Source organism: Bubalus kerabau, chromosome 4 (assembly GCF_029407905.1).
Source record: "Bubalus kerabau isolate K-KA32 ecotype Philippines breed swamp buffalo chromosome 4, PCC_UOA_SB_1v2, whole genome shotgun sequence".
Taxonomy (NCBI): domain Eukaryota; kingdom Metazoa; phylum Chordata; class Mammalia; order Artiodactyla; family Bovidae; genus Bubalus; species Bubalus kerabau.
The window spans coordinates 168,431,412-168,454,027 of NC_073627.1; the positions used below are offsets into that span (position 1 = coordinate 168,431,412).

Below are 22,616 nucleotides of genomic sequence, written 5' to 3' on the forward strand. Positions count from 1 at the left end.
ATTTCTGGTTAACCAATGTATCAAAGAATAAATCAAACAGTATCTTGATCCAAAGAAAATAGAAATACAACACATCAAAACTTATGGGATACAAAAGCACTTCTAAGAGGGAAGTTTACAGCAAAAAAAAAAAAAAAAAACAAACCTCAAATAACCCAACTTTATGGCTACCTGCTTAATGGGCACAGGGCTTCCCTGGGGGGTGATGAAAACGAACTAGATGGAAGCTGCACAGCACTGTGAATGTACTAAATGCCACTTTTAAATGGTTAACTTTTACGTTACATGAAGTAAACCTCAATTAAAAATGCAAAAACAGGAGGTGAGACATGGTTTAACTATCCAAATATTTTAAACAAATTTATTTTCTGTTCAGAAAACACCACTGAAATAAAGCAGTTTATCACAGCATGTTTTTAAAATAAAGTTACTCTCCCAAATACTTCTTAAGAATAATATTAATAGTATGCCCTATTTCTTACCAGAAGACTCTTTTCCATTCTGTTTTTCATAGAGGGTGCCCACACACATCAGGAAAACAATAACGAGGAATACTGGAATTCTCCATGCGCCAGCCAAGGATGCTGCAAATTATTAAGAATCAACATGTTTAGTGAAATAAAAACCTAGCACTTGCCTTTAAAAAACTCACTTTAGTAGACTGACAGAACAATTTGGCAAAATATATGAACAAAATAGTTTCACAGGGAAAAAAAAATTTTTTAAAGGCCACCAAACAGCTGAAACCTCAATTCAGAGCTCCTCTCAGGAAATCCAGCCCTGCTCTAAAGAATGAGGATGTGCCAGTCTACCTTTAATGGGCATGTTTCCTGAGGAATCAAGTCCATTCTAAAGCACATTCAGGGCTTAAGACCATCAAGCCCCACATCTAACCCCAGAATGACCTGCATCAGGCACAGAACCTTAAGTCATGGTGTCTGACTTGCACTCCTGAAAACAGCTGGGTGTGAATTCTACCTCTCAAGAAAGAGTGGAATGGCCCATAGGAGCACAGCAAAAAGCTTTAATGTCACCTAACAAGTGGCCAAGGATCAAAAGCCATTTGCATTTCCCTGAGCTAGTCTAGAGCCTTAGGAACATACCTGCCGATCTCCCTCCTCTACCTTCCCCAAACTCAAAATGAATCCCAACAGATATTAGGGGATCTTGTTGAGAAATTCCTTTAGCATTCCAAGTCAGCAATCTAGAAAGTTATGCTTTGTTCCTTATCAGATTCTGAGCGAAGACATACTTCCAATCAACTCTAGTTTTTTTCCTAACAATAGGCAGCTCTAAAAACTACTTCTAATAGGCTATCTACTATTCTAGGTTACTGAATTTTGTTTTTAAATTAGAACTTGACGTTTCCATATACTAAGACTTAAAGATAAATCAGTCCCTGAAAAATCACTGTACAACATCCTAGCAGCCTCTCAGCTAACAGTGAAGAGTCTCAAATAACAGGGAACTCATTACTTTGAACAGCTTTGACACTGATCATTCTTTACGTTAAACAGAATCATGTCTCTCTGAAGCTACTCCTTGCTCTGACACTTGGCCCAAATGGTTAGAGATCTGTTTAAACCACTCTTTCACCGAATCCTTCAAATACGTGAAATAGGTTTCCATATTCGATATCTTTCCATCTCCACCTCTCCCTTGTAGCCCCAGTGCTCTGCTGTTACGGAAAGTAAACATCTTTGGTTCCCTTAATAGTTCCTCTCACATGATTTTGAGCACCTCTTATCATTTTTGACTGCTTATCTATATCTTCCTTAAGTAAGACACTCAGAAACAGCCAGGATAGTCCAAGTGTATTCTACATTTTAAGATATATCAATATTTATTCTTAAAAGAATTTTCTGAAAACGGACATTCCATATACTTAAAAGATATCTTAAAGTATAACATTTTCATTCAAGATTAATGACTGTTTAAGCCAGAACATTTTCAAATGACTAAAGAATTTTAAATGCAACACGCAAAACTTCAAAAAATTCGCTCTGATTCACGTGGTCAGCCAGTGCTGACCTTAAGCTAGAGTTTCTTACAGAAAAAAAAAAAAAAAAAGACCCACCTAAATGAAAAAGCAATATAATCCAGACGGGAATTGACATTGCTCTCAAGTAGCGTTCAGTGCTTGCATTCCACTTGAATGAAACAGCCAACACATAGCCAACTACCAAGGTCCAGATCTTAAATAAATGAAATACAGACACAGCTGTAAAATATATACATGTGAAATAAACATGCAATTATACAAAACTTGCAAGCCTCTACATAGCATGAGAGCTGTGGGAACACCATGGATGACGGCTGGCAGTGCTAACAGAAGGAGGCATAGTTTCTCTTCCTCTTCCTTGATAAATCAGGTTTTGAAATAAACAGGTTTGTTTATTGTTATTATTAAAATCCCATGCAGTGATATTAAATATCTTTAACAAAAAATACATAAATACAGTTTCATTTAAGTTCAAAAGCTACAGCATGCATAAAGATACTTAAGATACTCAATTTTTAAGCCATGGATTTAAATTAAGAGCTTCACCTTGTGGAATTCTTAAAAGTTTTCTCTATAGATTAATGTTCACAAAAGAAAAGAAGAAACAAGTGGGAATTCCCTTGACAGTCCAGTGGTTAGACTGCCACACTTCCACCCCTGGAAGGGAACGGCAGTAGGAAAGCCGGGTTTGATCCCTGGTCGGGGAACAAAGATCTGGAAAGCCTCATACAATGGCCAAAAAAGAGAGAGAGAATGAAAGGAAGCTTTCCAAAAAGAAGCAGGTTAAAAGATTCAATTACAACCTATGAAAATATGCTTGTTACCACAAAAAGAACTTTTTGAAAGCTAAAAAGAAGGCAGGCAGCTGAAGTGTGACCCTGCTGCAATAACCTAGGTAACAGACGGTTAAAACCTACTCCAGAGTTACACACAGTTGAGAAGTCTAGCTGAAAAAAATATTACCAGAGGAAGAAACAGGAAGACGTGAGAACAGAAGAACAGGTGAACCAGGGTCCCCTCCTCAGTTCTTTCCCACCCTAAAACTAAACGACTCAGTACTCACAAACCATCAATGTAGCTGACACAGAAACTCTCAAATAAACTCACATTTCATAGAACACGCACAAAAGACGGAAGGAATACATAAGGTAGAACAGACACGAGCACCGACACTTTATTAAAATAACTTGAACCTTGAAAAATATATAGGCAAATTAAAACAAAACGAAATGAAAGGACTTTAAGCTGTAACCCAGAGAGTGAAGAAAAAAGAACTGATATGGTTACTACAAAAGACAGAAAAAAACTACCTCATACTTTATTTTGATCATCTCTGTCAAAATACTCTTCAGCTCTAAAATATGTTTATAGGTTCAGACTTGAGAATTCTGTTTTGGGACCTTATTAAATAATGATAAATTCTGAAAAAGGATTAAATGTAAAAAAATCTCATCACAGTCTAATTTAGGACCTTGAAAAATTAATAACCTAAAGTTTCAATAACTAGGACGTGGTTAACTCTGAATGATTCATTCAATAAAATGTTATGCAACCATTAAAGCAGGCTTTTTTAAATAAAGACTACATAACTTAGAATATTCCTAAGATATTATTAAGGAAAAAGCAAAATACAATAAACACATATGACAGGATTATATCTATTTCATGGTGGGGGGAAGGAAATGTACTAATAAATTGTATTTGGGTGATAAGATTTTGTTTTTCCTTTTTTGGTAATTTCCCAGTTGTCTTTAACAGGCACTAGTTCTTTTATAATGAAAAGGACATTAAAATATTCTTCTTCAAGCAACTAGTAAGATGAAATATTAAAGAGATCTAAAGTCCCAGATGTATGAGCACATGGGAAGTGAGCCTACAGCTGCCTCAAAAAAGCTCAAGCTTGTAGGACCACAGAGATTTAACCCTGGGAATTTAGAGAATTTTGAGATACTGGTAGAGCTCAGAACAAAATCTGTGTGTAACAACAATACACTTATATAGCACTTACCATGGGCTAGGCCTTGCTCTATATTAACACATTATAGACATGAACTCACTTAACCCTTATAACCCCAGGAAATAAGTAAGGCTATCATTCTCATTTTAGACATGAAAGAAATTGAGACTTCAAAGGTGACTTGCCCAAGGTAACACATCTAAAAAGTGAGTCAAGATTAGAACCTGGAGATTTGGGTCCAGAATCTACTTTCTTAACATTAAGGAGAAAAAAGGGTAGTGCCAGAAAAATAAAGAGGAAAAGCTGCTCCAGTGTTCACAAGAGAAAATAAAAACAGTTGATTCTGATGACTACAAATTGCTGAAATTTTCTTTAAAAATGATCCTCGGCAAATGAATAGTCTTCAGAGGTATGTGACACAAGCATAATCAGCCCTGTTAATTAAACATGCAGTCAGTAATTTAGATAAAAGACTAGAAGGAGTATTAGTTGAACTTGCAGATTATACAAAGTTGGGAATAGTGAATATAAATGATTCAAAAAGATATTCTGAAACTAGAACAATGGGCTAACCAAGTAAGATTAAATTTAATAGAGAGGAATGCAAAGTTTTGCTTTTAGGTTCAAAACTCAGCTATACAAATACAGAATGGGAAGAGAATAGCTCGTCAGAAGTATAACTGGTGTGAATGCTTATTAATAAAAGTACATTAGGGAAAGTGTTTCAGTGACTTGCACTATCAAACCACCTGGGCAATAAAATTGAGTGCAAAAAGAAATGGAAATTACAATACAGGAGATACAGATACAGGTGCAGGGAGTGGGGGGCGGGAAATTGTTCAGCTTAGGAAAGAGAAGGAAATAACTAGATTCAACAGTTATCTTCAAATAGCTGGGGAAATGTCATCTGAGAGAGGCAACAGACCATTTTCTGTAGTTCTGAGAGCAGAAATCACAGGTGGAAATTAGGAAGCAACATATTTCAGCTTAATATGATGAATTTTTCTAATAAACTGATTGAGAGCAGGAGAAGGGGGCAACAGAGATTGAGATGGTCAGATGGCATCATCGACTCCATGGACGTGAGTTTGCGCAAGCTCCGGGAGATGGTGAAGGACAGGGAAGCCTGGCACTGCAGTCCATGGGGTTGCAAAGAGCTGGACACAACTGAGCGACTGAACAACAAATCTAAAAAGGAAATAAGCTACTATCACTAAAAGTTTGAGCAAAAGCTGATGGGGAAGACCAAGGAGGAGAATGTGCTCTCAGTGAGAAGGTGAACCAGAGGATCACAGAGGATATGCTTTCAGATTTTAAGCCTATGATACTTTTCAACCAGTCTCTAACAAGTTTTTGTTTCTTAGCTGTATTCCTAAGGAATTAGTATCACTTGCAGAGCAAGGAAAAAATGAGAGATCGCATACTTCAAATTTTTTAAAGGAAACTCAAAGAGTCGGACATGACTGAAGCAACTTAACACTGACACATGCATGGTCAAATCATAGCCCTAATCAGATCATTGTTTCAGATACTTCATTCTCCTTTAAAACGACTTTATTCTAATTTGAAAACTCTGTTCTCTTCATGATGTGGCAACTTAGAGTCATGAATATTTCATAATCAAAGTCTTAACATGAGAAAGAACCTAAGCACTGGAAAACTTTCCTTCTTACTGTTGCCAGGCAAGCAAAACACACCTGGAAGTGGAATGGGGCAGGCCTGTACAATCCCAAAGAACCTTCTGGCAGCACTGCCAAACTCTTGAAGTGAAGTGAAGTGAAATCGCTCAGTCGTGTCCGACTCTTTGCGACCCCATGGACTATAGCCTACCAGGCTCCTCCATCCATGGGATTTTCCAGGCAAGAGTACTGAAATGGGTTGCCATTTCCTTCTCCAGGGGATCTTCCCGACCCAGGGATCGAACCTGGGTCTCCTGTGTTGTAGGCAGACGCTTTACCGTCTGAGCCACCAGGGAAGCACAAACTCTTAGGATCTGTAAAACTGAATATCCAGGAACCCTGCACGCGTGCCAAGCCACTTCAATTGTGTTCAATTCTGTGCAACCCCACGGACTGTAGCCCACCAGGCTCCTCTGTCCATTCCAGTATTCTCCAGGCAAGAATACTGGAATGGGTTGCCATGTCCTCCTCCAGGGGATTTTCCCAACCCAGGGATCAAACCCGTGTCTCTTATGTCTCCTGCATTGGCAGGCGGGTTTTTTACTACTAGCACCACCTAGGAATTCCCTGAGCAGGTTCTTTAAGCTCTCTAAAATGAGGATGATAATTAGACATCATTCAAGATAAGCCAACACTTCACACAACTAGGGCTGAGTAGCCCAGAGATGGATCCTGATTTGTTCAAAGTCACAAAGCAAGCTACTGACAGAGTTCAGTTTAGAAGTTACACTCCTATCTTTCAGCCACTGTTCTTTCCACTTTATGCTTCTTTATAAAGTAAAATGGAAACAATTTAGGCCATGGAGGCCATGGAGAAAACAAATCCATTACTACTGCAAAAACTGTAAATGTCTTCAAATGTTCTAACAATTCTGAACTAAAGGAGAGAGGAAGACCCATAACACTCCCAGCAAAGAAAAATGGTGGAGCAGGAAGGCTAGCTTTTTAGATTTATCTTGACAGCGCTACACCAAGCGAAGATGACCAGGACCCTAAGGACTGAGTTATACCTGGGTCTGGTGCAAAAGATGATTTTTTTCCCCCCCAGTGTTTAGAAATCACTAAGTCAACACAATATTTGAAACTGTTTTTTTACAATTGCCCAGAAGGAAATGGCAACCCACTCCAGTGTTCTTGCCTGGAGAATCCCAGGGACGGGGGAGCCTGGTGGGCTGCCGTCTATGGGGTCGCACAGAGTCGGACACAACTGGAGTGACTTAGCAGTATATTATAAATGATTAGCATTTCACTTGCAGGTAGGATGGAGTACTAGGAGAAGAAAAGAGCTAGGAGACTGAAGGAACCCCAAAGGAAGGGGAACAGAAACTGAATGGGAAGGATAATGTGGTAACAAAGGAAAACACAGGTACTGAAGACACTACAAAGGAAAACGGGATGGGACTTGGAAATAAATGAACAGGTATAAGGATAAAAGAGAGATGACTAAGATTTCTAGATGACAGGAATTCAGGGGTGTCTGGGGGAACATGTGTGGGTAGTCCAACCCTGATAGTCTTCTATTTTTTTCCCCTAATAACTAAAATCAATTTGTACTAAAAACAAAAAAAAAAAATTAAACTAAAAAATGTTCCTCCACAACATCCTGGAGGTAAACGTTTTAAAATCTTTAGTGAAGGTCTTGATGACAAAGGGCCTTCAACTGCTGATAGGTCTGTTGAGTAAGTACCATTTACCGAACGAACAGATCAATCTCGAAATCTTCCCGCCTATGAAATCCATCCCTCTGACTTCACATGACTATCGTGAGAATGAAATAACACACAGGAGAGTGCCTACCAGTGAGTGGCAGATGCTCAAAAACTGGATCTTAAATGCATGCACTGTCGGCTCTCCAAAATGTAGATTTGCTTACATTCACTTTTCTCTCTACCTCGCCCATCCGTACCTCTCCCATCCATATTTCTCAGCAGCAGCAGCTCAAATTTTCAAGCTGTCTAGAAAGCATCAAGACTCCTTTCTTTTTTTTTTTTAAATCACATGCAGCACTGGTTGGGCTTACAAAACCAAACCATTGTGAACCATGAGATAGAAAAGTCAGAGAGAGGGCAAGCTGCCCGGTCACATGACCGACTTTCACTTCATGTCAGGCCTTACACAGCACTTGGGACAGAGAGCTGAGGACTCCCTGTCTCTGCTTCCCAGGTACACTTTTTTTTTTTTTTTTTTTTTTTAATTTTATTTTATTTTTAAACTTTACATAACTGTATTAGATTTGCCAAACCAGGTACACTTTTAACTTAACCCATCCAACCACCTGCTCCAAACGACTGCTTCAAGAAACACAACCGCAAGTTTCTCTCCAACTCAGATCAACCTCCAGGCTCTACTCCCTCAATTTAGCGCCCCCACCACTTCCTACTCTTTTTTAACTAACTCATTCTGTGCCTTTTATAATGGGATTTTTATCCCTTCCTCCCATCACTTTAGCTTATCAGCTACAATAATTAATTGCCTTTACCTTCCTTCCCCTCTTCTGATCTAGCTTGGTCCTTACTTCTGCTAATCCACACCCATACAAATATTATGTAAATAAAATATAAGGAAGGAGTTTATCATCAGTAAAAAGATACTCGTAGCTATATACATTAAGCTGTGGGCACTTTTTCACAATTATTCAATTCCTCATCTCTTTCCACCACTGTGAGTGACTGGCTCAAATGCCCCAGTTTCCATTAGTCATGCCAAATGTACCCATGTATTCAATTCTAACTTCACTATGAAAATACAGCGTTCATATATGTTAGGCCTTTCCTAGTTTCTTACAGTTTGGTGGATATACTACTTGATCTTGCCTATAGTAATTTACAATATACTGCAGTATCAATAGTCAAAAATGTGAGCAGGATCTATAAGTATGTCTGAATCTGACAAGATTGAATTTCTTGAGGATAGGAATCAAGTTATAGTAATCTTTATATTTCTTAACAGCATATAATATTCTGCCTTTTATGCAAGGGGCATTCAATCAACTTAACTGAACTTAAAACAACAAGGTAAAGGAGAAGTAACATCTAACTGCTGCTCCATGAATGTGAACCTTGGATTTGTTCAAAGTCTGAGTGCCTCTGGGACGATCACAGTCTCAGGACCTCAGAAACCTCTCCTGGAGAGCGGCAGGCAGGAAGACAATAAAGAGCAAAGTAACACTAGGGTTACTCTCACCTGACAATCTACCCAGAAAGTGAAAGAGGGTGCTTCCACACCTCTCCTTCCTATCACAACTGAAATAATACAAGTTCCTTGGAGGCCAAGGATTTTGTCTGATCACGACGCAGTTGCACACACAGGCAGCGTCCCCAAATTATGGATGAGGTGCTCTCCAATACCTTGCTGGCCCATAACTGGTGGGAAATAAACATTTAGATGTGTATCTGTCATCTCCATGAGAATTATACTCACATGACACATTACTTGAACAGAGCCTGTACCTTAACCCTTTTAAATCCCTCACAAAGTCCAGTACCTAATAACATAATCAACTTCTAACTTTAATTGAGAGGTTGCTTTGATAGAGCTAGAGAAGACAGTTCTGGTATTAGTCACCAACTCTACCAATAACTTCAGGCAAGTTATAACCCTGCTTGACCGATAAAGGGAATTATTTTGCAACTTGAAATCAAGGTGCACTTAACAGGGACAAAAGTGAATAAATTTATTTTTAGATGGTACTGCTTTTTAATGAAATAGTAGTCTTATGCATTAAATATCCACTTATTTTTTTCATCCCCAGTGAAATATCCTAAAGGAAATCAACCCTGAATATTCACTGGAAGGACTGATGCTGAAGCTGAAGCTCCAACACTTTGGCCACCTGATGTGAAAAGCCAACTCACTGGAAAAGAACCTGATGCTGGGAAAGACTGAAGGCAGGAAGAGAAGGGGACAACAGAGGATGAGATGGTTTGGCAACATCACTGACTCAATGGACACGAGTCTGAGCAAACTCAAGGAGACAGTGAAGGACAGGGAAGCCTGGAGTCCTTCAGTGCATGGCGTCACAGAGTCTGACACAACTTAGCAACTGAACAACAAAGTGAAATGTTTGGATCATTAGCTGATCTACAATCTGGCCTGATTTAGGAAACATGTCACCAGATTATCCTTGAAATCCCTTCCAACTCTAAAGCTCCCTGATTATCTAAGAATAACCTCAGGACGATCCAGGAATCACAAATATGCCTTCCCTTCACCCAGTCTGCTTAAGAAATCCACGTGGGAGGAGATGTAATGTCGCAGAGCAATCCCTGCACAAGGCGTAAGAGTTCCCAAGAAGAGAATGTGGCAAGAAACAGGCCCAGGGGGCTCAGCACCTAGGTGCCTGGCACAAAGTATACTGAAATCACCTGAACTGAGAGGCAGCTCTGAACTATTAAGAAAGATTTGTTCCAGGACTTGAGAAACTTGCGTCAACCAGTCCCCTCTTTGTCCCAACAAGACTGGTAAGAAGTCACCTCTCCCGTCTGTAGGATGACATATTGGACTAGGATCTCGAAGGTCTCTTCCAGGATAGTCCCACGTAAGCAGAACTGAAGATGCTGAGCACTCCCTCTCCAAGACCAGGAATAAATTCCTGTCCACTTGCCGATGCGCTGAAAGCCCTCCCTGCAAAACGGAAGAGCGCTTCCCTACAGGGTACACGTCCCCCTAACGGGGAGACTGTTTCGAACCACACCCGTCTTCTCTTTGGAAGGAAGGGCACCAAGTTCCTCGTGTGCACGGGAAGGAAGGCGGAGACGGACACTGCCTGCATGCTCAGGTCTGGACTTTTGGCCGCCCTTGCACCGTGCCGAGGGACTGCACCCCAGCGAGCTGGGGGTGTGGTGAAGGTCACTGCGTGCCCGGCGGGACGGCCGAGGGCCCGGGCCGGGGCTCACTCACCCACAGGCTGTTGAAGTAGTCCAGCCCGCGGCAGATGAGCGCGCCCGCGTGCGCCAGCAGCACCTGCACGCCCAGGTAGCTGCCCAGGCTGTAGAGGCCGTAGAGGAGCGGGCCGCCGGCGCCCAGCAGTAGCAGCAGGCGGCGGCGGCGCAGCGCCTGCTCGCCCAGGGCCTCCACGCCGTAGTCCGCGAAGCAGATCGGCAGCAGCAGTGCGGCCAGCACGATGGGCGTGTGCGCGCGGTGCAGGCGCTGCAGCCAGTGGCGCCCTAGGCGCGTCAGCGAGCTCTTGAAGGGGTGCAGGAAGGTGCCGCACAGCACAGCCCAGAGCAGCGGGCGCAAGAAGGCCTCCAGGATGAAGTAGACGAGCACGGCGGCGCCGCAGCACAGGCACACGAACAGCACCGCCCCGGTGTTGTAGAAGGCCTGCTTGATGGGCTTGTCGAAGCGCAGCGCCAGCGCCGCTGTCCGCGGTGTCTCCCCGCCGCCGCCGCCGCCGCCGGCTGCCCCGACCGGACGCTGAACCCGCGGCGCCCGGCTCGGGGAGCCCCGCGGACTGAGTGCCTCCTCAGGGCCGCCATCGTCGGCCATCGTGCCTTTGCCGCTGCCGCCGCTGCCGCCGCCAAGAGACGGCACTGGGAGGCCTGGAGAGAGGCAGGGCGGGAGATACGCGGCATTGTGGGAGATGTAGTTCCTAACTCACCACTGAAAGCTTACACAACCTTTGAGGAACTCCAACTCCCAGAGAGTATAGCGAGCGTTCCTTCGCCCTCGGGCTCCCTGTGGTTCATTGGTCCCCGCAGAATTCAGGTAACAAGTTTCTGGGGTCTGCGTGTTAGAAGGGGCAAAAAACAAACTTTCCTCTCCCCACCAACGTACAGTATAAGAGCAGTGTATGCTAGCTCAATTCAAGTGTTCTATTAGTCACAAACTGGGGGGAGGGGGGGAATGTCAGATAACAGCCTTTACACAAAACACCCTGAATCATAAAACAAAACAAAACCCTCCCTTCGTTCTCTGGTTAATGTCAACTTTTAGGGAGGCAGAATCCCCAGAGTCACTATCTTAGAATCCGTGGGGGAATACTTTAAAAAGACCAATTACCATATTCAGTTTTATTGATTTATTTAATAAAGTGTTGGCTCTGGTGTGTTTGGCAGGATTTTAAATAGCGATTACTGTGGAAAATTCTGAAAGAGATGGGAATACCAGACCACCTGGTCTGCCTTTTGAGAAAATTGTATGCAGGTCAGGAAGCAACAGTTAGAACTGGACATGGAACAACAGACTGGTTCCAAATAGGAAAAGGAGTATGTCAAGGCTGTATATTGTCACCCTGCTTATTTAACTTACATGCAGAGTACATCATGAGAAACGCTGGACTGGAAGAAGCACAAGCTGGAATCAAGATTGCTGGGAGAAATACCAATAACCTCAGATATGCAGATGATACCACCCTTATGGCAGAAAGTGAAGAGGAACTAAAAAGCCTCTTGATGAAGGTGAAAGGGGAGAATGAAAAAGTTGGCTTAAAGTTCAACATTCAGAAAACGAAGATCATGGCATCTTGTCCCATCACTTCATGGGAAATAGATGGGGAAACAGTGGAAACAGTGTCAGACTTTATTTTTCTGGGCTCCAAAATCACTGCAGATGGTGACTGCAGCCATGAAATTAAAAGACGCTTACTCCTTGGAAGGAAAGTTATGACCAACCTAGATAGCATATTGAAAAGCAGAGACATTACTTTGCCAACAAAGGTCCATCTAGTCAAGGCTATGGTTTTTCCAGTGGTCATGTATGGATGTGAGAGTTGGACTGTGAAGGAGGCTGAGCGCCGAAGAATTGATGCTTTTGAACTGTGGTGTTGGAGAAGACTCTTGAGAGTCTCTTGGACTGCAAGGAGATCCAACCAGTCCATTCTGAAGGAGATCAGCCCTGGGATTTCTTTGGAAGGAATGATGCTGAAGCTGAAACTCCAGTACTTTGGCCACCTCATGCGAAGAGTTGGCTCATTGGAAAAGACTCTGATGCTGGGAGGGATTGGGGGCAAGAGGAGAAGGGGACGACAGAGGATGAGATGGCTGGATGGCATCACTGACTCGATGGACGTGAGTCTGAGTGAACTCCGGGAGTTGGTGATGGACAGGGAGGCCTGGCGTGCTTCGATTCATGGGGTCGCAAAGAGTGGGACATGACTGAGCGATTGAACTGAACTGAACTGAACTGGCTCTGGTGTGTCTGGCAGGATTTTAAATAGCGATTACCATATGGCAGACCCTGTTATAAATGTCTCATTCCTATTAACTCATCTGATCCTTAGAACAACCCTACAAAGAAGATGGTGTTATTATCCCTACTTCTCAATAAGGAAAACTGAGGCTCAGAGAAGTTAAGTACCTTGCCAAGGTACACAGCTAGTACGTGCAGAGGCAGGATTCAAACTAAGAGTCTGACTCCTAAGTCGATTCTTACCTACTAGGTTAATAAATTGGTCTGACAAGGAAGACTTTAGCACAGGGGTCCTCAACCCCCAGGCTGCAGACTGGTACCCATCAGGGGCCTGTTAGGAAATCAGTGGCTCAGCAGGAGATGAGCATGGGGGAGCAAGAGATGCTTCATCTGCAGCTCCCCACTGCTTGCATTACAGCCTGAACGAGCCTCACCCCCAGTGGAAAAACTGTGTTTCATGAAACCAGTGCCTGGTGCCAAAAAGGCTGGGGACCACTGCAAGTTTAGCATATATTTTTTAAAGCTCTTCAGAAAACCCTAATGTGCAACTATTGTTGACAACCATGTAGGTGTCGATGCTGGAGAAATCTAAACTCCTGGAGGAACCCTAGGTCAGAGTCTCAAACTGCCACTGTTCCATTTTTGAGACCTAAGGTCAGGTCAGTTGAGCCCCCAACCCTAATTTCCCCTTTCGCATGGGAGTGATAATAGAAACTCTTGTGTCAAAAGAGAAAAAGGGAGCTCTGAAACAATGCATGGTGCTTCTGTTTTCTTGTTGAAAGGTCCTGGTACCCAAGCCTACTGCTTGTAAAACACCTCCAAAGGCATTTTATTTAGAAGAAGAAGAAAGAGAGGGGAAGAAGGGAAAGAAGAAGAGAGGGAAGCGGAAGAAAAGGAGGATGAGGAGGAAGGGGAGGAAGAGAAATAAGAGGAAGGAAAAGAAAGGAGGGAGGAAAGAAGGGAGGGAAGGAGGAAGGTTTCACTGAGTACTCAACACGAGAGTACTTCGGAACTCAGCAAGTTACCTCTCTTCTGTTTTCAACAAATTTTCAAATAGAAGAAAAAGTGATTCCTTTCTGTCCTGTTTTGGGTTTCAGGTCACAGTCCCTGTTTTTCAAGTGGTCTTTGGACGTTGACTCTGTAAATAATTTGCTTCAGTTGTCCTAAACTGTCCTTTTTCCTCTTTACTTTGTTAAGGGCTGCTGGGGTAAAGAATCCGCCTGCCAATGCAGGAGATGCAGGGGTATGGGCCATTCATAGTACAGAGCATAAGCTCAGGGTGCTGAGCAAGTGAATGGATGATTCGCTATCCTTTCAAAAAAGTTGTTTGTGCTTCCTGTGAGAAATGGTACTGAAACACTGGGAATGTGTCTTCCTACGTAGTCCTATAATTAAGAGCAGAGAAAAATTAAAATACTGGGATGTAGGGCCTACAAAATCAATTTGAGTACACACAGTCTACTCAAATCTCTAACTCACAGAGTGTATGCTTTTAGGCACATCCTCCAAAACGTGAGGCTACTTGAAGTGAAGTGAAAGTCACTCAGTGGTGTCCAACTCTTTGCAACCCCATTACCCTTTGTAGCCTGCAAGGCTCCTCTGCCCATGGAATTCTCCAGGCAAGAATACTGGAGTGGGTTAGCCTATCACTTCTCCAGGGTATCTTCCCAACCCAGGGATCCCGCCTTGCAGGCATATTCTTTACCAGCTACCAGGGAAGCCTGAGGCTACTTGGGTTTTCTTTTTTAATGCCATGTAGCAACTCAGCTCAGGGAAGAACAGCCTCTGTGGGCTTCCAGGTACAGTGACGGTGTAGAAGAGTGGATCAAGTTGACCCTGGGACCACACTGCCTTTGGCCTGCTTGTTGCATGAACTGATGAATTTCCTAACCATTTAAGCCAGTTTGGGTTCAGTTTTACATTTCTTGCAACAGAAAGCTTTCTGGCTGATAAAATGATAACACCTCCATCATTGGCTGCCGTGAGGATAAAATGGGAGAGCGTGTCTAAAGCAGAGGCACAGTGCCTGAGACATGGTGAAAATCTAATAGTGGCTCCCAGGGTGCCTCCTCGTTTTGTCCTCGAGATGCCAAGAGGCATCTCTTAAGCCACAGTCAAGCACAGACTCCCAGGGCATCAAGATAAAAGCCCCAGAGGTAAAACAAACACAGGACAGGATTCTCCAGGGCATCATGTCTGTCGTAGAGTGTTTACTGAGTTGTAATGAGCACCTCCTTTAAACAAAAATCTTGTGCTTACAGTGCAGTGTATACATTACACATAAAAGAGGTGTGTACAGTGCAGGAGGCGAAGCCATGTGAAAAGGTAATCAAACAGACATGCATTTAGATTCCAAATATGAGTTACCACTCTCTTTTCACAAAACCCATAGCAGACATCACTAATAAATCACTGAACTCTTTCTCACCGAGCGTAGATACAGCCTCAAAACCCTTCTTAGCAGAACATACTAGGGAACCACTACCAACTCCACAAAGCACACAAGAGGAAACATATTTGCCTTTTCTATATTAAACTAGCCATCCAGAGACTTCCCTGTTGGCCCAGTGGCTAAGACTCCACCCTCCCAACATAGGGGCTCCTGGGCTCAATCCCTGGTCAGGGAACTAGATCCAAAGTGCTGCAGCTAAGACCGAGTGCAGCCAAATAAATAATTTTTAAAAAAAAAACAAAAAAAAACACCTAACCATCTAGTGTCTGATAATAGATAAAATTGGCAGACTAAAAATGTAAATAAATGGTTTGGAAGAAAAGAGTTTGGGAAGTATGAACATGAGAAATTACTAAAGGTTGCTTTTTTTTTTTTTTTTAAATCTCAGTGCCTGAAGAAAGAATGATGCAATCGAGTCCGATACCATCAGGCCCTGCCTTACCACTTCTGCTTATCTCTTCTATTCCTGCACTGAGCCATGTACCCTCACTTAAAGCACAAGTCCTGCCAGTTCACTGAGTGGAGTCTAGCCTTTCCTACGTCCGGGCTCCTGTTCATCCAGTCTTGGTTCCTGTCCTTCTGGTTTGTACCATCCAGCTGTAGCTGACCTTCCAAGCCATCTCAACAAAGAAAAGTTTACCAGTTCACTAAAAAGGTCAGTGAAGAAATTACCAATTTGGTTCAACCAACCCAGTTGAGACCCATCTATCCAGCAACAGATCAGATGAGTAAAAGAAACCTGAAAGTTCTCTGAGGGAAAACATACACACACACACAATCCCCCTTTACAACAAATCTGCAACCAAAATTGCTCCCCCTTTCTCTTCCAGGGTAGGAGGAAGTTTGGTAGAGGGGATTGACATCTACAAGATGAATTTTGTGATTAACAATTATTACTAAGAGCCAGAACTGCCTGTCTAAAAAAATGGCTGGCCCTAAGTGTCCTTTGCTGGTAGCTCCTCATCTTCACAGAAGTGATTTTCTTCTGGAATGTTTTACCTGGAATGATTGAAGTATGAGAGCTAGGGACCAGGTCTTGGAATTCCTAGTCTACCTTGGCTCTGTTCCCAACAATATACTCCAGCTAACACTGAGGCTACCCGTATTATAAACAGCCAGCCTTCTGCTGCAAATCAAGGCAAGACTGATCCACCAGGAGATGGCTGATGCATTTCAAATTGACCAGACTAATCCCTCTTTTATTTACAAGTAAACTATCTATATTTGAGAATCAAGTCCTGCTGGGTTTGAATCCTAAGCGATACATGTTTGTACACCCTTGGCTCCACACTGATGTCACTGCAGCCTCCAGCTGGTCCCTCTATCTGCCCTCTTGCTCCACTCCAATCAGTTCTCTACCCAGTAGCCAGTGTGATCATTCTAAAATACAGTCTGATCCCTTCAGATCCTCCTTACCCTATGGGAAGGTTCCAAGCTCTTTCATTTCAGTTCAGTTCAGTCACTCAGTCATGTCCGACTCTTTGTGACCCCATGAATCGCAGCACGCCAGGCCTCCCTGTCCATCACCAACTCCCGGAGTTCACTCAGACTCACGTCCATCAAGTCAATGATGCCATCCAGCCATCTCATCCTCTGTCATCCCCTTCTCCTCCTGCCCCCAATCCCTCCCAGCATCAGAGTCTTTTCCAATGAGTCAACTCTTCGCATGAGGTGGCCAAAGTACTGGAGTTTCAGCTTTAGCATCATTCCTTCCAAAGAAATCCCAGAGCTGATCTCCTTCAGAATGGACTGGTTGGATCTCCTTGCAGTCCAAGGGACTCTCAAGAGTCTTCTCCAACACCACACTTAAAAAGCATCAATTCTTCGGCGCTCAGCCTTCTTCACAGTCCAACTCTCACATCCATACATGACCACAGGAAAAACCATAGCCTTGACTAGCCGGACCTTTGTTGGCAAAGTAATGTCTCTGCTTTTGAATATGCTGTCTAGGGTGGTCATAACTTTCCTTCCAAGGAGTAAGTGTCTTTTAATCAATTCATGGCTGCAGTCACCATCTGCAGTGATTTTGGAGCCCAGAAAAATAAAGTCTGACACTGTTTCCACTGTTTCCCCATCTATTTCCCATGAAGTGATGGGACCGGATGCCATGATCTTCGTTTTCTGAATGTTGAACTTTAAGCCAACTTTTTCACTCTCCTCTTTCACTTTCATCAAGAGGCTTTTTAGTTCCTCTTCACTTTCTGCCATAAGGGTGGTATCATCTGCATATCTGAGGTTATTGATATTTCTCCCAGCAATCTTGATTCCAGCTTGTGTTTCTTCCAGCCCAGAGTTTCTCATGATGTACTCTGCATAGAAGTTAAATAAGCAGGGTGACAATATACAGCCTTGACGTACTCCTTTTCCTATTTGGAACCAGTCTGTTGTTCCATGTCCAGTTCTAACTGTTGCTTCCTGACCTGCATACAGATTTCTCAAGAGGCAGGTCAAGTGGTCTGGTATTCCCCTCTCTTACAGAATTTTCCACAGTTTATTGTGATCCACACAGTCAAAGGCTTTGGCATAGTCAATAAAGCAGAAATAGATGTTTTTCTGAAACTCTCTTGCTTTTTGCATGATCCAGCAGGTGTTGGCAATTTGATCTCTGGTTCCTCTGCCTTTTCTAAAACCAGCTTGAACATCTGGAAGTTCACGGTTCACGTATTGCTGAAGCCTGCCTGGCTTGGAGAATTTTGAGCATTACTTTACTAGCATGTGAGATGAGTGCAAGCTCTTTACTATGTCGTAAAGAGCCACACTCACCCTGCCTCACCTCTCCCCACTCCCTGCTTCATCCTTTATCCTCCAGCACTTGGGTGGCGCCTAACAATATCCAGGAGCTAATCCTTAGAACCTGTGAAGTATGTTACCTTACTTACACTTTGCAGATATGATGAGGTTAAGGACTTTGAGATAGGGAGATTATCCTGGATAATATGGATGGGGTCTAAATGTAATCACAGGTATCTCTATCAGAGGGAGGGAAGGAGATTAGACTACAGAAGAGGAGAAGCAACCTGACCTCTCCGACCACAGAGGCAGACATTGGAGTCATGAGGCCATGGGCCAAAGAATACCCACAGCTACCAGAAGCTGTAAGAGCCAAGGAAAAGTTCTTTCCCCTGGAGTTCCCGGGAGAAACCAGCCCTGCCAATCTCTAGATTTTAGCTCCATTCAATTCTGTTCAGACCTCTGGCCTCCAGAACTTCAAGAGAATACATTTCTGTTGTTGGAAGCCACAAAATTTATGGTAACTTGTCACAGCAGCAATCGGAAACGAATACAAACCCTGTCCAACGACAGTGGTTCCCAACTCATCCTGCTGGCCTTTCTCCTGTCTTGCTGTCCCCTTTCTTGAAGATGCCTCTCCACATCCTTTGCCTGCTTTACTCCTATTCCTTCTTTAAGGTTCAACCTCAGGGACTTCCCTGGTGGTCCAGTGGCTAAGACCCCGAGTTCCGAATGCAGGGGGCCCAGGTTCGATCCCTGGTCAGGGAATTAGATTCCGCATGCTGCAACCAAGAGTTTGTGTGATGCAACTCAAAGATCCTGCATGAGCAACTAAGGCCCTGTACAGCCAAAGACATAAATAAATACTGAAAAAGAGAGATTCAGCCCCAGCACTGCACCTGCTTTCCTAGCTACCCCGGGCTGGATGAGGATCCCTACTCCACCCGAGCGTTTCCTTACGTGGCAGTCGCCAAACAATATCATCGAGGTGTTTATATATTTGACTCTCTGAATAGGCTGCGAGCCTCCTAGAGGCAGAAATCAAGAGCAGGTCTTCCTCTTGTCCTCCATGTGTAGTTTCTCACATACAGACTGGCACATAAGAGTCCTCAATAAACATTCATTGAATGAATGAATGAACAGGTGGTTAAAGCTGCTTGACCTCCTGGAAGCAACGGACTTTCACATCCACTCCACTTCAGCAGTCTCTTTTTACAGCCCATCCCCTGGCCTTTGCACCTGGGACTGAGCCCTAAAAAACTTACAAGTCAAACATCATCAGCCAAGGTCAGGTATGATAGCTGAGCCACCCACTGAGAATACTGCAAAATAAATACCACAGGATACCAAAATAAATACCACTAGGATACCAAAAAATAACCAAATACTTGTTTGGGGAGGTGGTAAGAATTACAGCCTATAATGCAGAAAGTGGTAATAATTCTTTCTTAACATGACGTTCCTTGCACTTTTCAACCTAGTCCCAGTTTCTCAATTTGCTCAGCATTTGCATTCTGCAATTTCCACACCACCCTGATGATTCATAAGACTTTACCACTAAACTAACTGTTGTTAACATACAAGATGATTTAGTTACCACCAAGGTCTATAACGAAATTCTTAGAGCTAGTATGCACTGTCAGTCAACTAATACAATTTACATGGGATTATAGGCCTCCATTTACTATCTGATAAAGGCATTAGGCTGAAGCTTTAAATACAGATTTCTTTTGCAAATTGTTTTTCTGCAAATATTTTTACCTGACTACTGCAACATGATTTTTCCTTTGTCAGGATGACAGGCTCTCATCTTCTCCAAGGTTTATAACTTCACAAAGACTTTACTGATGAAAGGATGTAAAACAAACAAACATAAAATCAAAAATGCATCAGAGTAAAGCAGTAAAGAATTACAAACTTTAATTACATCAACTGAAGAATTTCAAACCATGTTGAGAATTTATATTTTAAAGTTTAAACCTAGTTAATATATTCTAACTCTAACATAATCCTCTAAATATAGGAGTATTTGTGATATCATATGGACAGAATAATCACTTAGAAAACATCTAGGAATATTGCTACCAATACTTTACATAAACAGAAATCCATGTCTTTATTAGTAAGGTACCACACATCATAGAGTAAAAATTCACATAGGACAGGCTTATAAATATACATAAATCTCAAAATCAATCACAAGTGAACATTAGGTACACAATTATTATAAAACAAATATAACCCATCAATGTCTATTTAAAGGCATAGTTCTTACAAAATAGTATTTGATAGACAAGTCTCAAAAAAGTATTATTAATACTTCTGGAGCCAGATTGTTCCAGCATATCAGCGCATCTAGGGGAATAAGGCATGTGGAGAAGTTGCATTTGCTCTTCCAGGTGGTCAGGACATTCTATCTGATGAAAGGATAACGGCCTCAGTGATCTGGGTGAATGCCACAACCACCGCAGCACCCCATAATCCTACAGAATTGATCACTCTCCAGAAGAATGGAATGGAACAGCTATTTGCCTAATGGCCAATATCCAGGGGAAACGTAAAACATTAATGGAATATCAGCATAGTTGAAGTGAAAAATCCCAAAGAGCTTGATGATTCACTTAAATCTTTAATCATATTTAAAATCACATTAATAGCCACTATTTTCATGAAAAAGAATGTATACTTATCTATTAAATATAAAACAACCAAGCAACCAAGTATAACTTGAAACTAAATAACTGATTAAATGAATAAGGAATCTAATTAAATATAAAACATGGATAGGTTGCATCAACATGCCATTTACTCAGTTCACACTAGTCTTGGTTTCTTAACTAACTGTATAGAAAAGTCAAACTCAACAATGATACTTTATACATTCTTAACAAGTCATAGAATGTTGAATGGAGGAGGCAAAGTTTAATAAAGGACCCAGGAATCCTTTCCACAAACTAAACTACCATAAACTCAAGGGTAGTTTTGCCTATAATACACACAATGTTTTACCTCTTGAGTTTTAAAGTATTTAAGAGATCAGATCAGAAACAGAAACAATCCTGACAAAGACTTTCAAATGGTATATATACAGGCATTTATGTATAAACACAGTGCTCATCACATATGCACAGATGTATATACAAACACACCGAGAATAATCAAACCGTTCGCTAACCCTAACCAATTCTGTTTAGAGAACAGAGCAATTCTATACAGAAAGTATTCCCATCTCAGCATTTGGACTATTGTGGTGGTTCTCAAACATATTTCCATTATGATACAGGAGGTTACGCCACAGTCACGTGTAACACACTCCCATCCCATGAATGTAATAGATTTAGGGAATACTTGAAAACTGTCTAGAGGAAAATACATTAGTCTGAAACACTGTACAGCCAACCCTTGAACAACACCAGTTTGAACAGGCCCACTTAAATATGGATCTTTTTCAATAGTAAATATTACAGTGCTACACTCACTGAGGCTGGTTGCATCCTTGGATGCGGGACTACGGATAGGAGGAGCCTCAGACATGGGAACTACATATTTTGGAGGGATTACTCTAAATTATAGGTGGATTTTCCACTAAAGAACAGTATCAGTATTGCTAAGCCTTTGTGATCTTTAAGGGTCAACTGTAATCCCACCATGAAGAGCAATGGCACAGTAAAAGTCATTCACAATTGCCTCAACCTAGATAAAATAAAACTGCTGTTCACCCAGCTCTGACTTTACTGCTCTCTCTTTCACATCTGCTGCTGCTACTGCTGCTAAGTCGCTTCAGTCGTGTCCGACTCTGTGCGACCCCATAGACGGCAGCCCACCAGGCTCCCGCGTCCCTGGGATTCTCCAGGCAAGAACACTGGAGTGGGTTGTCATTTCATTCTCCAATGCATGAACATGAAAAGTGCAAGTGAAGTCGCTCAGTCGTGTCCCACTCCTAGCGACCCCATGGACTGCAGCCCACCCGGCTCCTCTGTCCATGGGATTTTCCAGGCAAGCCACTGGAGTGGGGTGCCATTGCCTTCTCCGCTCTTTCACATCAACTCTGGAAAATATATTAGAATGCAGGTTCTAATGGGAATCCATTATCAAGATAACAATCCATCAATTCTAATTTATTTTACAAATTACTCACTAACATTGATATTTTTACAGTTAACCAGTAACAACTTACATTACTGGCAGTGTCCTGTGCAATTGACCATGATACCTGGGTCATTTAGCTGAGAGCAAGAGCGGGAAAACTGCAGTCCACAGGCCAGCCTGCTGCCTATTTTTGTATGGCCTGCAAGCTAAAATGGTTCTTACATTAAAAATTTTTTTTAATCTAAAGAAAAATATGGGTGACATGTAAACGTTATATAAAATTTGAATTTGTGTCAGTGAAGTTTTACTGGAACACTGCCATGCTCATGGGTTTATGTATTGTCTGTGACAGAGCTGAACAGCTGAGAGACTGTAAAGCCTAAAATATTTATCATCTGGACCTTTACAGACAAACTTTGCTGACCCTCAGGCCAGAACTAAGAATGACAACTTCTGTGGTAATAGCTCTTAAGCACAAAATCCTGAATATAGACTGTAAACTTAATTACAGAGACATTAGTAAAAAACTGTGGGATGTAATCTATCCCTGAGTTGTCCAAATTGTCCAATTTCCTTAAG

General features: G+C 42.3%; 1 protein-coding gene across 2 annotated transcripts in view; it reads right to left on the bottom strand.

The window, feature by feature from the left end:
- Positions 1 to 11,178, bottom strand: part of TMEM245 (transmembrane protein 245) — an 82,734-nt gene extending 71,556 nt beyond the window's left edge. For both annotated transcript variants that reach the window (XM_055579250.1, XM_055579249.1), the window contains exons 1-3: positions 10,538 to 11,178; positions 2,078 to 2,195; positions 483 to 584 (exon numbers count right to left, since the gene is read on the bottom strand). In XM_055579250.1, the coding sequence (XP_055435225.1) occupies positions 483 to 584; positions 2,078 to 2,195; positions 10,538 to 11,125 (808 nt within the window). In that variant the 5' untranslated portion in view covers positions 11,126 to 11,178. The remainder of the gene's footprint in view (positions 1 to 482; positions 585 to 2,077; positions 2,196 to 10,537) is intronic.
- Positions 11,179 to 22,616: the final 11,438 nt, after the last annotated feature.